The sequence below is a fragment of the Thunnus thynnus genome, chromosome 19, assembly GCF_963924715.1.
Source record: "Thunnus thynnus chromosome 19, fThuThy2.1, whole genome shotgun sequence".
Taxonomy (NCBI): domain Eukaryota; kingdom Metazoa; phylum Chordata; class Actinopteri; order Scombriformes; family Scombridae; genus Thunnus; species Thunnus thynnus.
In genome coordinates this window covers 25,183,837-25,205,495 of record NC_089535.1, presented here as the reverse complement: position 1 = coordinate 25,205,495, position 21,659 = coordinate 25,183,837, and the positions used below count along the sequence as shown (strand labels likewise).

Sequence of the window (21,659 nt, the reverse complement as noted above, 5' to 3'; positions counted from 1 at the left end):
TATATTTTCATTTGATATTTATGTATATATTTATGTATATATTTCAACACTTGGTTATTTATTTGATTGTCAATTTATTGATTTATATGTTTATTATATTTCATTTATATAATTATAACTTGTATGTATTTATAAAAATGATTGACAATGACTTAGTCTTTGAGAATTGATGAGTGCCCTTTTAAACTGCCAACAAATGTGTTTACTGACCTCCAGGGCTGCCCCCATTAAGGACACATGAGGTGTTGTCTTCTTTATTTTTCCCAGACAATCTTAGACATGGAGTGTATTTTATATGCCTACTGTGTAGGCTACTGCTATTTACAATACGTTTGTATCTTCAAGCTTTTAAGAATGAAGTATTCCCCCATAAGAAACGAGGCAGTGGGTAGAGGGCTTTGAGATATGAATAAATAAAACACACAAATCTAAATGAAATGCTGATGAGACTTTCTTTTTGGTGCCTGGTTGAACATTTTAAGGTACTTGGCCTCAGTGTTTGTAAAATCCTGGCTACGTCCCTTCTGACCTCACATTGTTAGCACCTGCAGCTCATGTTTCAGTCAGCTTTTCTTGGAGATCTGTTGCTTGTTTTCCTGCTGTACACAGACGCCACCGCCAGATGGCCTCCAGCTCTCTGCCGCAGAAACAACAGCTGTGCTGCTTCTCCAAACCAAACAACCACACACCGTCAGCCTGTCAGCCGGAGTCACCAACTCGCATGGATATCTGTTCAACGCGCTCCCGGCTGGAGATTAGAGGGTTTCCGCGGTCTGTTTGGAGGAACGGTTGGCTTTTTGTGTGAATGTGAGTTTACAGTAGTCGCTCTTGAATAAAGGAAACCTGTGAAACCTTTAGGACTGCTGTCCACTTCACCACAGCGGTGAGTTATAGTTCTCATGTCCGTCCTGCATGTTTATGTCTGTTTACGCAGCTTTACGTGTCTGTCAGTGACCAGTTAAACTCATAATCATCAACTGAAATCTCCACTGTCCTCTGTAGAGCAGTAAACTCCTTGTTGTATGCATACGGATATTGTGTCAGGGCTATATTTAGGGCTTTATTTACATTTTCTCCATGAATCTTGCACAAGCCCAGATAGTACACCGGGGAAAAAGCTCTTACTTCACCGTGAAAACAGTTTAAAAACAAACTGGAGATGTAGTCAAAGTACTGGTTTAAGTTTCAAGTATAGGTTTATTTTTTTCTAGGCCTATAATATACAAAAATAGCCTGTCAAGGTTTAAATGTTGTTAATCTGTTGAGTCTACACATGATACTTTGTGGAAAGTAAAGTATTTTTAAGTCCTACATAAATATTCAAGACTCTATAAAGTACAATTTTGAGGGACTTAGGTTACTTGATTTCCATTTGATGAGATTTTAAAGGGATACTATGTTCATTTTTTTTAAATGCCAAACGCTCTCTATAGTTCCACCTCTCAGTAGTGAGTATTTGCCCCTTTTTCTTTATCTCATGTAATAGTAAACTGAATATCTATGGAGTTTTTGGACTGCTGGTTTGGAAATTTGAAAGGACAGAATTTTGGGGTCTCAGAAACTGTAACGAGTTTACCTATTTTATATATATTTCATAGAATAAACAATTAATAAGTGAATCTAGAAATGAATAATGAAAATAAACGTTACTTGCACCCCTAAAAATATTACTTTACTATAGCCTACGTTTAATTCCACTGCATCATACATTTAGTTACTCCTTACATTGTAGCTAAAGATCTTATATCCAAATATACTGACTCATAAAATACGAGTAATGTTCTATGGCTAATGTTGCATACTTAAACTGCTGCAGATACATAAATAGTGCTTCTGCAATGAATGACTTTTGTTTGAACTGAAAAAAAATAAAACCTTCAGCTTCAGGCTTATTTTTCTGCATAATGTAATTTTTCTGTTACGCTATGATCTCGCCCTGGTGTCTCTTTCCTGTGGTTTTGTCTGCAAAACATAAACAATAAATGTCACTATGAACATAACTATTGTATCATCATATCATCGTCAGTTGCAGACTTTTTAAATTTAAAATTTATCAGACTAACAATCTAAGAAACCTCCCATGACCCTGTCTGCATGTCTGATGGCCCCATGTGAGGTTGGTTGAGAAACTGAGTCCAAGGGAAAATAAATATCAGACTGAACCCTGAGTAAAAATCACTCAAAATAGCCCAGCTCAAAATACTAAACATTATCATATATTACAAAATAAAAACTGTATTATATATCACATCAGGTGATAAAGTAAAGTAAAATCCTGTGATATGTTTCTCTACAAATTTCTGTCACAACCTTGAGTGTGTTTGTAGAGTCTCTAAAACAGTCTGTGCCATCTGCAGCTGTGAGGGTCATTTAGTCTGCAGCCCACACTTGTTATTTTATTGTGTCTTATCAGCATGAGACATCCCAGAGTGTAAAAAAAAACTTGTCCGTTCTCAACTGTGTGAAGGAAACAGTGGTAAACAGAGATTACAAAGTAATAATGCTGAGACTACAACCATGTTTATTATAGGAGAAACTGAGCATGATAGAGGCTAGTAAAACCTTCTCACTCCTGGCCTCAACACTGGAGATACATGTAATTATAATAACGGAAAACATGAACAGTCAGATGAACAGCAAGAGAGAGCTTTCACTGTTAACTATAACCTGAACACAAGTAGTGAAAGATTGTGTAACCATAATTATTTTTAGCATATTACATATGAGAACATATTGAACCAAATGCAGTCCGACAGATGCTGAATTTTTTAGGCGTATATTGACATATGAGAGTAAAAAACATTTAAAAAAACACAATATATCAGCCCATTAGATATATTCTATTAGCAAGTAGCATTCATATTTGGTTGTTATAGATGTGATAAATCAGTATTGGCCTGCCTGTACATCAGAACAGAAATACAATACAGTGAATGCTGCATAGGCAGCTGGGATATTTGAAGCAACCAGGGTGAATTTTATGTCACTATAACAAAGACAAAGTATGATAGAAGGATAATATATAATCACAACACTGCATATCTTCCACCTACATAATCTGCAACATAGAGCTGTAGGAGTAAGATCAAAGATACTGAACTCACAAGACAGGAGACTCTGGAAAAAAACAATAAAGAAAATCAATGTGTCAAAGCTTGAGAACACAAGTCTGTAGGTGTGAGGAGAGGAAATGAGGAGGTTCTGTGACTGAGCATGACTTGTTTTGTATGTGATTATGTACGTACAGGAAAAAGTGAACATTTAACCATGAAACATGTTGTTGATAATAGACAGACCTCCTAAAATAGCTAAATTTCATTCAATTCTTTAGGTGTTCACTCTGCATGATAACATCAACAGCAACAAATATTAGCTTATTTTCTTAATCAATCTGTCAAACAATTTTTTTCAATTAATTGATTAAATGTTTAACATTTGTTATTAGTGCTTTATAAATTACTTCAAAGATTAGTCTTAATCATTGAAATAGGCTAGTTGTTGATTAATTTTATTTTCATCAGCTTATCTTAATTGACTAATCACGTCAGCACTAGTGGGCAGTTTTGCTCTCTGATCAATTGTGTCAATTCATATGCAATAATGATCTTTTCCATCTGTATCTCGCTTAAAAATCTATTGTTCACATTTGATTTCTCATGGACACCTGATTTACTATGTTATCCGTCCCCACGTGTACTCTCTCTTCACAAAATTGCTTTAGTGACTGGTTCTCAAGGTTTTTCTCTTCAGGCCACATACAGTACTAGTTTTCCAACCTTTTCTGGCTATTGACACAAATTATTAGGCCCTGAAATTGTCATAATACCAGCAATTTTATATGCATGAAATTGCCATCAAAATATGAAAATTAGTCTCATAAAGGGCCCCAACTTAGGGGTTGAAGAACTCTGCATTAGAAGACAAAATCATATAAATCCTGTATGAATCCCCATGCAGGACCACTAAATGAGATCTAAATAGGCCCCAGAGTGTAGTAGAGATGAATTTCAAAATTGCTGGCAGGAACCTAGCACGCTTGGCTGGAAATGGATATCATGTTCAGTGTAAAACTGTTTACTGTTGTGAAACGCGCCTCTCCAGGAAGGATAAACAGTGTGAATTCCACGAAGAACCTAATGAATAAAACATGCTCAGACTCTGATTCAGACCTGCTGGTCCTCCCTGCTGTCCAATAAGTGCGCTGTCCTGTGATTCCTGACTTGGGTTTTTTCATTTTTTTCATTGAATTTTAAATGACATGAAAAAAATATGGAAATCTACATATTGAATAAATAATGTTAATATGACAGATAGTAAAGGAAGTGGTGAAAGAGATGGGAGTGACAGTCTGAACAGAATCACTAAAATAATTTAAAGTGGCGGTTAAAATGATGCCGGTTGTTGAGGTTTCAGTTTCAGTGTAAGCGCTAAATGAAGTTCAAGTGTAAGCGATGAATGAAGCTGAAGCACAGTATCAGTTTAAGTTAAAGTGCTGAAAGGAGTCAAGGTGTTAGATGAATCATGAGCAGAAAGGGTAAGCAATGAAAGGAGGTGAAATGTTAGTAGAAGTGTAAGTAATAAAAGGAGCTGAAAGAGTCAGTTTCACTGAATACCTGAAAGGAATTTGTGTCAGTTCAAATGTAAAAACTGAAAGGAGCTTAAGTGGCGCTTAAAATGGAATTACTCAAAGGAGTTTCTGTTTAAAGTGTTAGCAGTGGATGAAGACGAAGTGACAGCTTTAGTGTAGGCACTGGGTGAAGTTGTGAAGATGCTGAAAGGAGTTGAAATGTCAGTTAAAGTGTAAACATCGAAAGAAGATTTCTGAAAGAAGTTGAACCTAAAATGGATGTGCTGAATAGAGTTGAAGTTTCAGTTGAAAGTGTAAGCACTTGATGAAACTGAAGTGACAGTTTCAGTGTAAGTGTAGCAGCACTGAGTGAAGTTAAAGTACAGTATTAGTTGAAGTGAGGGTTGTGAAAGGAGTTGAAAGTGGCAGTTGAAGTTACGATATGAAACGCAAGCTATATAATGAGTTGATGCGTCAGTTGAAGTGTAAGTAATAAAAGGAGCTGGAAGTATCAGTGTGAAGTCCTGAAAGAAGTTAGTGTCAGTTCAAGTCTAAAAACTGAGAGCAGATATCAGTTGAAGTGTCAAATCAGAATTAAGATCCTTTTAAAGCAACCAAATGTGTGACTGCACATATAAAAGTAAAATCCTACACAAATCAAAAGCCTTAAAGAACTTAAAGCAGTACAACAGTAAATTGTATTATTCATGCTGCTTAGAAAACATACAAGGCGTAGATAGCAAAAGGGTCTATTGGGTTCCCTTTCTAAAGAGGTAAAATTTCAAGTATCAGGCAAAATATATGCAAAGTGGTTGGAGTTCATCCAGCCAAATGTGAAGCTATAGAATAACCTAGAAAAGCTGCTATGCATACACTAGAGCTGCGTCTACAGACTCAAACATGAAGTCATTTGATGAATGTTTTTATCTAAAGCACTTTTGATGATCTGTTCTATGACTCTATATGGTTTAATCATGTGTGTACCCAACTTGTTCTCTTTTTTAAAAAGAGTAAGGAGTGGTCAGAGCACGCCTGTTTAATGGTGGTGGTGGGCTGGGCTGTTTCAGTGTGTTTCAGCTGGGTGGACTGCACTGAGAAACTACCATTCCCCACATGTTCCCTCCACAGTTCGACAGCATGGCTGCAGCTCTCACCGTGTTCCTCTTCTTCTTTCACATCTTCACTGCTTCAGCACTGCAGTCATCTTCTGAGCAAGGTATGTTTTGCATATTGGTATCTATTTGGCTTTAGTTCACTTGCGCAGCATAATTAGATTAGAATTTTAAGACATTTGTAGGCATTTGATGACTTGAGACATGTTTGAAATTATGTTTATTACATAATTACAGCAGATGAACATATTGTGTTATGTTGTTTGCAACCTTTATGCTTGGCACTGATGATGCTTTCTTTGACATCTGGTGTCTCCTGATGCCCAGATTTTTGAATTCCTGTTGCTCTCTTAGGTTTCAAAATCAGATCAGAACACCAGATGGAACAGATTTTTGAGATAAATCTTGCTTTTAATGGGCCACATGACTATTTCAGTTTGGAACAATATAAAACATTTACAGCTGCACAGTGACTGTGCCGCTGTGGTGTTGAAATGAATATGAAGTGTGTTGCACAACAGTGAAGCCCTCCACAGAGAGCCACAGAGAGCGGCCAACAGATTTCTAGTGAAGTGGCTTCCCAGGAATTCTGGAGAGCAGAGAGTACTCCACTCCAACAATGGGCTGTTTAGTGTGTAGAGGCCACCCTTTTGTACCAAACAGCCCCTCAGCGGCAGTAGAAACGCTGTGTATTTGCATACATGGATGGTGTTTTATCCACAGATATAAACTAAGTCTGCATTGACCATTAAAGTCACGCACGGACATCCTGTGCTTTGTCTTGTTACATAACACTGTCAGTAGCTTACCGGTGATGTGGACGGAGGACGTGTTTCCCAGCTACTGTGGCTCTCCTGCTACTTGAATTATGCTGTTTTTGTTTCATGCCTTTATGTGGGATTGAACAAGGCTGCTGTGTTCTGACAGTCATGTTTTCCCCCTGTAGCAAAAATATGGCAGTGAGTGAGAACTTACAACTTATTCATAGAAATCAGTGGTGCCTCCACCAGCTTGTACTGTAGTTTATGCAGACTGGGTAGCAAGTTTGACAACTTTTATTAGCCTGGAGATTTCTAAATCGCTGCCCTCATCTCATGATTCTGAACAGTCTGTTCGGTCTGCATGTAACAAAATAATTAATACAAATGAAACATGTCAGAATAGAATAGAATAGAATATATCTATTTATTGTCCACCAGGGTGGAAAATTGTCTTTGGCTCACCAAAACATGAAGACGCACTGCATTCTTACAAGAAAGAGATAGCGAAGCAGTCAGTATAACAAACATAGAGACAAGGTCACATTACACATTAAAAACATGTTTATGATCCATCTTCCAAGAGAGGTGACTTTATCATAACAGATAACAGATATCCTAACAGATATTAGCAGACAGACGCCAAGGAAGATACCCTTGCTATGTTGACTGGCTACCTTTTGCTAACCAGCAACATTAGCTACCCCAACCCGCCTATTTTTACTGACAGCATCATGACTAATCTTTAATTAAATGCTGGTTCATTGTAGGAAAACACTAGAAGGAAAGAAAAGGACAACTAACAAATACATCAACACACTTACACAACTTACATGACAAAGTACTCAAATATTAAGGTGGTTTCAGACATTTAGCTGCTACTGCTGTGTGCCGCCCAGCAATGTTGGTGTTTCTTATTTTGTGGCAGTATGTGAATTCTGCTACTGTCATTGTTGCTACTGACTACATTTGATCCTTGTAATGATAGACAGGTTGCTACTATCCACCTACTTAATCTCATCACGTAGCTTAAAGGAGAAGGTTGGCAATTTCTTATATTTTTCTTATTGTCAGCAAATCTCATGTGGAGACTCAAAACAACAATGGACTCATCCTACTTACAAGTATTGTACATGAATCCAAAGCCTGATATATAGTGTTCCTCTGTGTCATAGACCTCCGTTATTGACCCAAAACTATTAAAAACATGTCAATAAGTGACAGATTCACTCAGTCACTCATGTTCCTTCGCCCCAACAGCAATGGCTACCTTTGTAAGAAACGGCTCTTTTGGTAGTATTTTGGTAGTATTTTTTTTAAAAATTAAAATTAAAAAATATCTATATCTATAATACCTATTAAACTCTGTGAGGATGTTATATGTCTCCACTTCTACCTTTCACTTTTTATCAAAGAACCATGTATTTTTGTAACACTGTTGCTCATCTTTTGTACTGATGATTCAACCAGGAGAAGTCCATGTCCTCCTGCTCCATCAGTCGACTGACATTGTCAATTAGAAAATGAGCACCACTTTTACTTTCAGAACACTAGTTGCCAGAAATAACTCCCCTCACTTCCCAACTCTGTTGCAATACCACTTCCAGGAAATGTAGGAAATGAATGGTCTCTGTAGGGCAGACTCCTCCCCACCTGTATGCCCTAACCACCACAGTTTATATTGCTTGGGAATCAGGACATTGGTTCTTAATGTGATTACTTTCCTTGGCTGGAGAGGGCATACAGTCGCTCTACACTTTAGGGCATACAATGTTTTTTTCCACATTTTTTGCCCTTAAGACTCATTAGGTTAGTAAAAGGTCCAGAGCTGTAATCATTGATGTGAGCGTTGTGACCTTTAGCCATAGAAAGGAAATATATTTCTAAATGCAGAGGACAAGGTATTTCCCCCTGAGAGTTCACTGATTGATGTTTGAACATGTGACTCTCTAAATAACCGTTTGCCCTGTGAGCTCACAGGAAAGAGACTAATGAAGGCTTTCCACCAACACACTGTGCAGATGTTAATGCTATAATAGGAAAAACACACACTAATTATCATCAAGAGGGAGCATAAACAAAGAGAGACTACAAGCTGTGTTCTACCTGATAATTTATGAGATTATCTGAATGCACTGTGAGTTAGTCCTTTTAAGGAAATTAATGCTTGCTGCTATTTCCTGCCCCCCTCGAAATCACGGTTAAAAGGAAACACATCTGGGCTTATCAAAACAGATTGAGTGAGGATGTTTTGTTTCACCCTGAAATAGATTGTGTCAGCAGTGCTCAGAGAGAAAAAGAAAATCATGTTGTAAACATGTTTACTTTTTAGGATTTTTTTAGGATTGTGGCATTTTGTCTCAGAAAGAGGAATCCTGTAAGAGAGTATGCTGCAAATTGATATTACCGTCTTGAAAATTGTGTGTTTTGTGGCTCTGATAACTGTGTTTAGAAAGCGCCTGACATCCACTGCTCACATGTTTACTTACACCAGAAGTGAACTCTGCTTGGCAGCTGTTGAGCAAACACAGCAGCACTTACTTTGACGCACAAGCACGTAAATGAAGCCTGTCAGTTTGTAAGTTAATGTAGTTATTCTAACTACATTCTCTGACAAAAAGGATCTGATGTTCACAATGTAGGTGTCTTTTTTCCTTTTTGTTCTTTTTTTTTATCTCATTCTCATATCTCATTCTCATTTTCACTCAGTGGTGGAAGAAGTATTTTAGATCCAATAGTTGAGTAGAAGTAGCAAAACCACAATATAAAAATACTCAGAAGTAAAAGTCCTGCATTCAAAATTGTAAATTGTTTACTTGGTTGATTGATTGTTGTTGATTAATTGTTTGGTCCATAAAATATCACATACAATAGTTCAAAACCGAAACATATTCAATTTACTATCATTTGAGACACATTTAAGCAGAAAATCTTTACATTTGAGTGGCTGGCAAACTTTTGGCAATTTTGCTCGAAAAAAATACTCAAATATGATTTCAATAATTGTAATTGATTGTCAAGATTGATGCAAATGAAATTTCTGTTGAATCAGATCATCATCTCAGTTTTATCTATCATGGCTTATTGTTACTGATGTAATAATAATTAGGGTTTTCCCTGGATTTTTTTGAGACAAAGGTGACAAAGGTTGGAGAACGTGTGTGCTGCAGTGTACACAGTTTTCTGCATGTACCTTAAGAGTGTCGTGTGCTTAAGTGAAAAAGTCACTATATGACAGATGAAAATGTCCACAGGGATTTAAATTTTATACCAAGATGGAACAAAAAGACGAAAAATGTAGGTTTGTGACAAATTATGGCGTTTATTTTGTAGGCTTGGGACGATATGCTAATCTCCTGGTTGAGTACTATCACGATACTTGGTGCCGATTTGATACAGAATCACTTCTTGATTCAAAAGTGATTCTTGATTGAATAAATAGAAAAGGGGGCACTATTTTCAGTCTCTTGCTCCAGTATACTGTATGCCAAACCATTCACTGGTATCATTCCACTGAAATACAATATGAAACAGAATTGGCAAATAAGATAAATAGTCTGCAGCCTTTTTCTTTTAAAAAGTTAATTGCATTAATGAATGAATGAATGAATTTGATAGCATCTTACAGTCTCCTGCCTGTATAATAACAAATTGAGCGGGAGACGGAGTGCTCCGCTGTGTTATTAACGTCATGGGTGCAGCAGTGGAGAGCAGCCTCCCCTTCGCCCTTCACTCCCCTTCGTGTGAACGCGCACACACATCATGCTACAAGCTACTCAGATCTCCACTTATGTTTAAATATCTTTACTGGAAACAGTCTTATTATCTTTGGTTTACTGCAGGATAAATGAATAATGAAAGAATATTAAATCGGCAGGGAGATGGTTTTATGGGGGATTTTGTTTCACTAAACGAAATTCAAGATTCCTCTTAGGCTATATTAAACAATTCAAGGTGCGACTCAAACAAAATCTCTTTGCTGACTTGATCTGGACCTATTGGTCACTAGTGGCAACAGGGGACTGAGGAGGGAGTCATATTTTGTTGGGTTGCCTTTCACATCTACCAAAAATCTGACTCTCCTCATATATTAAAAATGCAAGGTGTGACACACACCAAATTCACTCAATTGGCATATCTGGCCTTCTACTATGTGTGGATACAGTCATTTGTAACTAGTGGCAACATGGGGAGGGATTGGGGGGGAGTCGCTTTTTACGTCTAACAAATTTTGATGACTGAGTCAAATTCTGTGGGAGAGTTGGATAATTCTGTGACAGCAGCAACAGCCAGTAATACAAAGATGGCCTACCTTTGAGTTAGGCAGCGAAAACTCTGATAATGCAATTGCATCAAATAAGCAAACAGTGCATATAAGTTAAATAGATTGTATGTTTTGTATGTAACGTAAAATCTGCAAAGCACTCAAATAAAGAACTCTGTCTCCTATCAGTTATGTTTATACTACTAACGAAATGTTCACTGACGACGTACATTTCATTTGTTTTGCTACAGTGTCCATTCTTGCAATACAATATCTGATTGTACCAACTAAAGCATCATTCATCTTTTTCATGGTTATGTTTGAGCACTCACAGAATCTGGTTAAGTCTAGGGAAAGATCATGGTCCGCATTCATTTGAGAAGCAGTATTCAGATAACCCAGATGAATTAAATACATGACCACAGGTGGTCTTAAGTCACAGGTGGTGTTCTTACTGTTCCCCAGGTCAAGAATGAGTTTCAATGCTTCCATTTCGTCACTTTGATGTAACAATGTTGGAAATCCATTATTGCCATAAATTAACCCTGCTCCTTGATTCACCCACATTGGTCTGATACAAACAGAGATACCGCATTTTAAACGGTATGTCAAACGGAACCATGAGAGTATTATGATTTGTAATGTTTACCCAAACGCAGACACAGACTTGAATTGAGATGAATGAAAAAGGATTTACCGCCAGGGAAGCGGGGAATGGGGGTGGATGGAGTGGCGATGAAGCAGGCTGAGGCAGAGGGCTGGAGGGGGGTGATGAATGACGGAGAATGGTGAGGACTGGCAAAGGGGAGCAGGTGGTAGTGGGTTGGAGAGCGGGTGAGCAGGCAGGCAGGCAGATAGGCAGGTGAGTTGTGGCCCAGGAGTGCCGGAGAGAGAAATAGCACTTAGCGAGGTATCAACACTTGGAAATTATCACTATAATACAAGTGAGAAGCCCGAAGCGTTGGCTACCACTGAGATAGAAACAGCGATCTGGTGAAGAGTGGGTGAAGAGCTAGAGTAGATAAGCTGCAGGATGATAAGCTTGATGGAAGACAGGTTTTTGCAATCAGCCAGGTACCAGGAGAGTCAGGTAAGGAGTACCACGCCCACGCCACATAGATGCAGACAGACAAACAGACCCTTACGCCTCCTTGTAGGGAATTGTAAGGGAAACTAGAGGCACAGCCGTAGCTGTGACAGAGAGGAGTTTTATTGTCTCACGATATAGACTATTTCATCAAATCATCCCACTCTTACACTCTATGTCAAAATTGTACTTAACACAGTACTTGAGTACATCTGTTGTGCACCACTGCTCTCATTCTCTGAATTTGATCTTTATTCGGATTTTCAAGTTCAATAATGTATGATGAATGTACCCTCTGCACTTTCAGCACTCACAAGCACACAAAAATGTGCTAAATGATAATGAATATGGCAAAACTATCTCTTTAACACATTTTCTCTGTTACTCACACACGACTAACAAACCACCCACATGCCCTCATTTATCATGATAGAGTGAGCCAGAAAAATGCTCTGCATAGCTGAGCGTCAAATTGATTTTTCTCTTAATGCTGAGCTAAGCACAGTTCCAAGGAGGAGTCGGGGGTCTGGTAAACAGGTTATTTTTAACCTGTAACTCCCCTTCCTTGAAACACCCTAAGGAGGCCAGAGGTATTCATCATCTGCTCAAAGTGCTGCCTCTCAACTGTAAAGGAGCCATCTTGTCCTCACACTTCTCGGTACTCAGCCAGCCCGGGCTTGTGTTATTGTTCCTCCCTGAAATGTTGCCAGCGGACTGCTGCCGCTTTCCTCAGAAGCATTGATCAGAGAGCCTCCTGGTAATACAGTCAGCTGTGTTTACTTAACGGAATGCAAAAAAAAAAAAAAACCCTCTCTCAGCTTTTTTGCTTAAAGGGCCAGTTCACCCACATCAAACAAACATTTGCACTTAGCTCTGGCGGGATTGAGACTGCAAAGTTAATTTTAATTGTATTTTTGGACACATTTAAATTTGGTTTTAAAGAATTGTGTCCAAGATATGTACTGTGGTACATGTGCAGTTAAATAAACAACTTGTTCTCTGGTGAACAAACTATGAGGCAACCATATTTCAAAATTTCCTCTCACATATCTTTGGCATTTCTCTGCTGCAATTCCATGTTACTGTTGGCGCTGATACCAATATATGTGTGATAAGTTAATATTGGCCAGTAACGTAGGGGGTGATTCAAATTCTTGAGATATTAGTCCCGATTACTCTGGATAATCCTTCATACGTCACAATCAGCAGAAATACTTGCCATGAAAACTGATGATAGTGTGTTCTGTGGATTACTTAGAGTAACTAAAACTTTATTTTGGAAAGAAATGAGTCTGGAGAGTTTTTTCAATGTGGGAGCAACACCAATAAAATTTATCAGATATCTTAAAACCTGTGCTAATTAAATCAAAACTTTGTACGGATAGATACCACTAGACTAAGGTGAGGGTTTTTTGTTTGTTTGTTTGTTTTTATAATTTTTTTCTCGGCTAGACTAGCAGTTTCTAAAAGTTATTATCTTTTGGTGGCCTCTTACCTGCTTTCACTTTACGATTATCACCACAGTACCACAATGATTCATGTACGCGTTGCCTGCTTTCAGGGGGGTAAATATTATCTAATAGTAAATCACCTAGTCTGGCAACATTTCTTGGGCGTAAAATTTTCTGCCCCAGATCCAATTATTTTCGGTGTGCGGTGTCAAGCAATCAGGGACCAACTAGGAAAAGCCAAACATATTACACACATACTGGCATCAGGTGGAGAAAAGTACCCATGTGCCATCATTCTGTGAGGTATGTGAGCCAGATGAAAGTGCCGAAAAAGTCGTATGTAAGCTGGATCTGGGCCACAGCAATTTTGCTATCTGGGTAACAACTGAAATTATACACACACACACACAACAATAACAAAAACATTTTTTCATTAAAATATGTATTTCACAATTGGAATTTCAGGAGGGGCAGCGCCCCAGCCTCCTTAATGGTTCACACACCAGCACACATGAAAAGACAGAACAGAAATTGTTACACAGTTGCAAGTTGCAAGAGAGCTGTAGAAACATGCTTTGTGCACGCATGGTTTGAATTCATGCAGCCAGCAAAACAGGATCCAAGTGGTACTTTCTGTGCAAGTGAATTTCTTAGAACTGAGACACCGAATAGCTTCTTCCACTAGAGCTGTGGCAGTGAACTCTCTAGCTGCAGCCTTCGTTGAAAAGTAGTAAAATGACTTCCAGGAAAATTCTGGTATTTGCCTTGTGGCTGTGCTGCACACAGGACTTGGGTTACAGTTATTATCCCGTCCCTGAAGTGCAGCTCAGCCGTCCTCAAAGGCAAAGATTAGTTATAAAAGTGGCAACAATGAGATGAAAGCAAAACGGATATTTACAGTATCAAAAATAATTCAATCTTTTCTTCTCTCTCTCTGTTTCCCTACAGTCCCACACCTCACTGGCTGTGTGTCCACCAACATGGAGACTTTCCACTGCAGATGGAATGTCGGCACTTTCCAGAAACTCTCTGAGCCGGGAGATCTCCGTTTATTCTACCTTAACAAAAAGTGAGGGGAAAAGCTTTGTCATTACTGAGTGACAGAAATACAAAGTTTCTCTGTGCTTTCAAGTAAACCAAAGGTCACAGATGAAAAATAGCTTGTCATTGCCCAAGAGAAAGAGAAAAGAAGGATTCTATAGATTTTTATTTTTTTAGCCTTGACCAGGCTTTTTAAAATAATGTTCATGAAAGAAAAGTATAATCATTATAACAGAAAAATAATGCTTGATATAAAGATGTAATACAAAAAGGTTTATCGTTTTTTGTTTGTTTTTTTTTACTTAGATTTTATTTTCATATACACTTAAATTTATAAGATTTTGATGATGATGATGATGATGATGACAAATTATCTCAGGAAAGAGCAAAAAGTGGGTTATATGTGAAATTAGTTTGTACATACTATATATGTCTGATAGGGAAAGAGGGGAAGGAAGAGGTTAAAGAGAATATAAGCTGCATTCTCAAGTTTTTAAAACATTTTAAACACCTTTGGTCAGCAACTTTTTTATTCTCTCTTACTCAACTATGCTGATCAAGGTCGTCACTGCTTTTACAGCTCAAATGCACACATTGTGTCCAAGCCTTATCTGGCATACGGTGCACCTGCTCACTCTGTTGACAAGGCAAAAGTCCAGTTAAAGGGTTACACTTAGTTGAGATATTACTTTTAAAAAGCACAACTTAGGGTATATTAGTATTTCTCTCGTCAAATAGTTAACTTCTTTCACATATATTTACTAACTCCCACCAAAACTAACAATATCTCAGTCCACCTATCAGTGCTTTTCTGATTTGCCCACCCTGTCTGTCTCAGCCCCAGACTCATTTGGTCCTACTGAAGACATAAATCTTAAAAAACAAGTCACAAATATATAGTTTCATTTTTAAAAAAAGGCTCAGTAATTTCCTAAAACAACTGTTTTTTACAAACGTTACTCACACAGGAGTAAACATGGTGCATTTGTTGGTGACTGTTTTCAGCAGCGGATTAATACACATCAGGTGTTTTAATATTTATGGCAGCAGGACAGTGTGTGTGGGATCAACTCAGAATTAACTATAGTGAGTGTGTTTATGGTAATGAAGGAACAAATCAGCCAGTGCAACAGTGTGGCTCATGATGTGTTTTTAATAGTTTTTGGACGACAATGGAGCTATATGGAATGGAGGAATTAGCTTTGGCTATACAGAAAATACTTCTTAGTAGGACAAATTAATTATTGATTTTGGTCTTTTCATTCCTATTGATTTCTTTCACCCGCCTTTGGCCACAATTTCCACAAGGACACAAAAATGTCCATATCTAATCAGCAGATTACACTAAAATTAACCAATCATAATCAAGAGCACAATCATGCTCCCCAGGGGATGAACCATCTCAATTATAGACACTCAATGATAGACCTGGGTAAAAAAACAAAAAAACTATTTTCTGATTAACTGCAATTATCAGGTAAATGATTCAAAATCGATTCTTGAAATCCCAAGATTGGTCTTTGCATCTGTGCCTTCACTCAGTGAATATGTGGACATTATTTTCTAAATATTAAGTGTGCTTACTTTACTGTTATTTAAAATGGTACAGGTTTATTTTCTTTTATTGTCTAATTTGGTCCAGAATTGTACGACAAGGAAATGTCTTTACAATGTAGCTTATAATTTGCTTACTTGTGTAATAAATAGAAATTGAAGTTCCCAGGATAAATTCTGAGAAGCGCTGTTATGCAATGGGGTTTATCTGATGTAATGTAATCTTCACAAATCAAATGGGTTTTTTCTAAATTTAAATTTTTTTCAGCTTCATACACAAGATAATCTAATTGGCAGATTGCCATGAAATTTACAGAGCACATTCATCCCTCCCAGAGGACCACTTTTGATTTTAACAACTGCATAAGCTTTCCCTTAGCGCCACCTACAAGACAAGCTTTACACCTCAAGAGACTCATAAGGCTTTAAGAATAGCTGAAACATATGTTTTTTCTGTTTGACACATTTATATATCCTGTCATGATTTATAGCTTCAAACATCCTAAAATATTTAGAAACTGCTTTTAGCATTGTCATTGTATCATGTCACCTCCTTCCTCTCCTTCACGCAGTGTTTTAGACTACATGTTGTCTTCCCCCTCCTTGCAGACCCCCCCCTGCCTCTCCTAAAGAGTGGAGTGAGTGTCCTCACTACAGCACAGACAGGCCAAACGAGTGCTTCTTCAATGAAACCTACACATCTGTCTGGACATATTACAGTGTCCAGCTCCGCTCAAGGGATCAAGCCACCCTGTATGACGAGATCGTTTTCCTCCTCCAAGACATTGGTGAGTTTACCACCTCACTGCCAGCTGTCCCAGTTGTCATGATCCAGAATAAAGAAGGTTTTCCCATTTTCCACTTGAAAACAAATCAAATGTGCCTTATTGCCTAACATCAGTATCCAGCTTCACTAATGCTCTTATGGCTGAATGGGAGCAAATGCTGGCAGCCAGGTTCCAAATGTTTGTGGGAGGCCTTAAAACGATATGAGGAACAGATTAATGCCTATGGCAACTTGAATCCAGCACGCGAATGGTGGACTCTGCCACTAACAATGAAAACTACTATATAGAGAGGTAATTACGGAATGTAGATACATTGAATGACTATTGCTGAGAATTGCTGACCATTAGTTGCATCAAAAACATGTTGGTGGTTTGAAGTCTTATACCTTTTGACAGACTAACTAATTTTGTCCAACTGAGGACCTCTTGACTCCAACAGTCCTCCATCACCCACATACTATAGAAATAATCCATGAATCTGTGTGTGTAAAATGTTGCAATACACTGTCAGTAAAAAAATACTGATGTTCTTATTCAATAGCTGATGACTTAACAACTAAAAAAATGTATCTTCTGCAGTGCAACCGGATCCACCAGTCAGCCTGAACTGGACACTGCTGAATGCAAGTGTGACCAGCACGTTTTACGACGTAATGCTGAGCTGGAAGCCACCTCAGTCTGCAGACGTGGCGATGGGATGGATGACGCTGCAGTATGAGGTCCAGTACCGAAGAGTTGACTCTGACCGCTGGGAAGTGGTAGGTGTTTATTTGTTTGTTTAAATCCTGTTTTATTTTTGTGCGCTAACAAACATCTTTAGGTATATATCACTTAATGCAGATTTTTATCTTATGTTTGTAAAATACATATATATGATTTACAGTACCAGTCAAAAGTTTGGAAACTGGTACTGTATATATGTCATTTTTTGTATTTATATATAACAGTAAACAAAATCTCAGGTTTTCTGTTAATGTAAATTAATGTAAATATTCTATCAACAATAATGAGAATGAGAACAATATGAGAATGAAACGATATTTCTGTAACCTCCATGCTATAGCACTTTGTTTGGAATTCGAATATTATTTTCTTCATCACAGGTCGACCTTGTGAAAAGCACAAAGTGCTCCCTGTATGGGCTTCAAACTAATGTGGATCATGAGGTTCGGGTACGGTGCAAAATGCGTGGTGGGAAAAAGTTTGGAGAATTCAGCGACTCTGTATTGGTCCACATCCACTCTAAAGGTAAACGCTCACTGCCGTGTTAACAGGCTGGAAGGGCAAAGTTGTTAGAAGTGCTCTTATCAAGGCTCTTCAGTTTGTATATGTGAATTTGTGTGTACTTCTTCTCCAGTGTCGAGATTCCCTGTGGCGGCTTTGCTTATCTTCGGTGCCTTGTGTTTAGTGGCTATCCTGATGTTGGTTGTCATATCGCAGCAGGAAAAGTAAGTATTTAACAACCACCAAGGCTTCTTTGTAGGGCTGACAGGTTTTGAAAAGCTCAGAGAAATGATGAATTGCAGTGTGCTGCTCGACCTTGAGAAAGTACAGTCTCTCTGTTATCAAGGGCGCCACTTCAAAGGTGTTAGAGAATAACACATTCTGTACATCTGCAGTGTTTATATTGAGGTCCAAAGTCAAGCTTTTCTCCAGTTTTGTTGCTGCATCATGTAAAATGTAACATTTTTCCTTTTTCTCTTCATTAAGGTTGATGGTTATTCTTTTGCCTCCTGTTCCTGGACCTAAAATAAAAGGAATTGACCCTGAACTACTCAAGGTATCTATCAACACTTGATTATGCTTGACCTTGACTTGTCCTAAGTTACTAGCACAGTGGATATTAAAGTGATACTTCACATGAAATGTAGAAGAGAAATGATTTTCAGGCCCACAGAAAACTTGTCCAGTGTAGCTTTTGACTTAAATTCAATTTGAAGTTGTTTTTTTAACAACATTGGTCCCAAATGTCTAACTTAAAGAATCAGTTCACCTAAATAACCAAAAACATATATTCTCACTCCAAATTGAGGTCCGTGTATTATCTTGACTAAATGAGACTCATTAATTCTGTAAGGAGAAGCTGTGTTCAGGTTTTTCAAATGTGTAGATAATTTTATGATGCTTTGAGCTCCACACACTAAATTCTCTTAGACTCTGGTGTATTGAGGTTTTGGCTGACGTCTCAGTGGGCGATAATGCATAAGGATTTTGTGATATTTATGTCCTTGCCTATTTATTAGATTGTTTGGTTCTCAGTTTTTGTCGTGTCTGATTGTGTCTTTTGGTGTTTTTAATATGTATCTGTTTTTGAGGTGGATGTGTGGGGGTTGGGAGGCTTTGGGACAGGCAGGGCATGGGTATGTGTGTCTGTGTGGGCAGGATGGTGTATGTGTGTGTGGTTCTCTTTATACCACTAATTGGGGAAATATATTTTCTGTGCTTTGAGTGTGCTTACCATGAAGATTGTTACAGCTTATTTTTGTTGCTTTGGTAAGCTTTCCTAATGGTTATGACAAAATTTTACTCAGCAACATTAATAGCAGAGATCTGGGAATATGGCAGCATCACTACAATGAAGTCGAACAAAGCAACAGACACAAGCAATCAGATGATCATTCAGTTTGTAAACAAGCCAGCAGCTTATTCTGATTATCTAAACCACTTATTTGGATGGAAAACTAAAAGTGTGCACAGATGAAATGTTGCTGATAATCCCTCACTACACAGTAAAACTGTGCACAGAACTATGAAGAGTCAAGAGTCAGAACTAAGAGGGTCAAAGTTAAAGCAAGAAGTCAGTCCATAAACTGTGATTGAATGTTTTCAGCTGACAGTTTTTTTTTTTGCTTTTTTCATCTTCAAACAAGTTTGACTAATCTTGGAGTTTGTTTACAACCTGACCTAACAGGTAGGTTGACTGCTTAGTGTGTCAACTGAGTGTATGAACTGTGTTTACTTTATCGCACAGAAAGGGAAGCTGAAGGAGTTGGTATCCATCCTGGGTGGCCCCCCTGATCTGAGGCCGGAGCTGTACAACAGCGACCCGTGGGTGGAATTCATTGATCTGGACATTGAGGAGCAGAATGACAGACTGACAGACCTGGACACGGACTGTCTCATGGACCGCTCCTTATCGTCCAACTGCTCTCCCCTCTCCATTGGCTTCAGAGACGATGACTCGGGCCGTGCCAGCTGCTGCGACCCGGATCTACCCAGCGACCCGGAAGCGTCACCTTTCCATCCTCTCATCAGAAATGAAATCGTCAGTAAGGAACCATCAGGCCCAGCATCTTCTGAGCCAAACTCCCCGATCCAAAGCCCTACCACTGGGGAGTCTCCTTTAGTAGCCCCGGGCAGAGAGGTGTTGTACACCCAGGTGAGCGAGGTGAGGTCATCTGGCAAGGTGCTGCTGTCACCTGAGGAACAGACTGAGGTGGAGAAAACCACTAACAAAGACACAGAGAAAGACATCATAGAAGAGAAGGAGAAAGAAAAGATTCAGCTCCTGGTAGTGAATGCAGAACACGGAGGTTACACCTCAGAGCTCAACGCAGGGAAAATCAGCCCAGGGTTGTCCACAGGGGACATGGGAGAACCTTGTCAGACAGGAGGAAACTCGAGTCCTGTTCAGTCCCCGTCATCTGGGGACTACCAGAGGCCTTACCATGAATCAGATAGCAACCCCATATCCCCTCTTCCTCCTGCTCCTGTCTACACTGTTGTAGAGGGTGTTGACAGGCAGAACAGCCTCTTACTGACACCAAACTCAGCACCTGCCCCCCAGCTGATAATCCCAAAAACCATGCCAACACCAGACGGCTACCTGCCCCCTGACCTTTTGGGAAGCATCACACCGTAGATCAGCAGTGAAAAGTGCAAAGTGTAAGACTATTTAATTGAAGGCAGAGATAAGCTTGGGAACAGTCTTTAAGATTGACTGTTGGCAAGGTTTAGTATTGAATGTCAGCTTGCCTAAAATAGTTGGGGGGGGGGTGGGGGGAATCTGTGCCTGTCCTGCCACTACCTCTACCTCCTCTGACCTCCACTGCACTCTCTGACAAAGCTGTAAAGTCAACATGGTTTGAAGTGTGATTGAATAAACAAAAGAATGTGTTTTACTGCAGTTGTTTAAAGGGAACTGCTCAAAGGGAAATAAAACAATCTGGGCTTGGAAATTGCCTCAATAATTCAACACTCTGATACCTAAATACCAAGTATTCAAAATAACTATCTTTGTTCAAGTTGCATTAATCATGTTTTGGCCACTGGGGGGCAGAATAACCCACAAACAAGCTGACAGACACAGCCCTAAAACATAAATGCCTTATAAAGCTTTTGCAAACAGTTGTCTGTTTACTCATCAAGCAGACAAAAAGCTACATGATCATTCATTTGGAGTCTTCTTTCTGTCCAATTGATGAATGTTAGTTCACTTTAACTGTCCATCATATACTGACAAAAATATCCGGCTCTTTAGCTGCTAGATGCTCCACTTTTTTCACCAGCTAGTCCTTAATTTTGTCTCTCTACTATTTGGTGCTATGAACTAAAAGAAGCTAAGAAGCTCTGTAGAGCTGCAGAGTCAGTGATTATTTCCTGTGGTTTTATCTCTTGAGTAACACCTTTTACAGTAGAGGTAGTCATTTCATTAAGTGTTAATATAAAAATGTCTATTAATGCATGCACTATTAATGTTTTTATTTTTTACTTAGTTTCTGGTCAACAGTGCATTTAATGCAAATTTAAAGTTTGTGGTACACGGTCAACAATATTGAATTTGTACAGTTACTGCATTTTGACTGCAAGTGCTACAGTAGTTATAAATAAACAACTTTCCTACTTTTGCCATTGTCTATCTTGTTATTAATCTAAGCTAGTTAAGGTTTCCACATCACTGCTGCAGAGATGGCAGAATTTCTGTTTCTGTACAAAGAGGAATAGACCTGCTGTTATTAGTCATTATATATTATATATAATAATGTTATATATTTAATATGTTCATATTTATGAAACATTTCCCTTTCAGGTTGTTAT

General features: G+C 38.5%; 1 protein-coding gene across 2 annotated transcripts; it reads left to right on the top strand.

Moving 5' to 3' along the window:
* Positions 1–646: 646 nt before the first annotated feature.
* ghrb (growth hormone receptor b) lies at positions 647–21,469 on the top strand. Of its 2 annotated transcripts, none has more exons than XM_067573920.1 (9): positions 647–883; positions 5,645–5,783; positions 14,188–14,308; positions 16,444–16,622; positions 17,202–17,380; positions 17,726–17,870; positions 17,980–18,070; positions 18,333–18,402; positions 19,594–21,469. In XM_067573920.1, exons 2-9 carry the CDS (start codon positions 5,681–5,683, stop codon positions 20,482–20,484), a joined length of 1,779 nt encoding a protein of 592 aa, XP_067430021.1. In that variant the 5' UTR covers positions 647–883; positions 5,645–5,680; the 3' UTR covers positions 20,485–21,469. The 2 variants fall into 2 exon arrangements, with proteins under 2 accessions (XP_067430021.1, XP_067430022.1); XM_067573921.1 differs by having other exon boundaries at positions 5,635–5,783.
* The last annotated feature ends 190 nt before the right edge of the window (positions 21,470–21,659 follow it).

What these genes read in the sequence shown, in the direction of transcription:
- ghrb (XM_067573920.1), top strand. Translation starts at nt 5,681, where the DNA reads ATGTTCCCTCCACAGTTCGACAGCATGGCTGCAGCTCTCACCGTGTTC. An exon ending in TTATTCTACCTTAACAAAAA is followed by an intron (nt 14,309 to 16,443) that starts GTGAGGGGAAAA and finishes CCCTCCTTGCAG; the next exon opens with ACCCCCCCCTGCCTCTCCTA. An exon ending in TTGACCCTGAACTACTCAAG is followed by an intron (nt 18,403 to 19,593) that starts GTATCTATCAAC and finishes TTTATCGCACAG; the next exon opens with AAAGGGAAGCTGAAGGAGTT.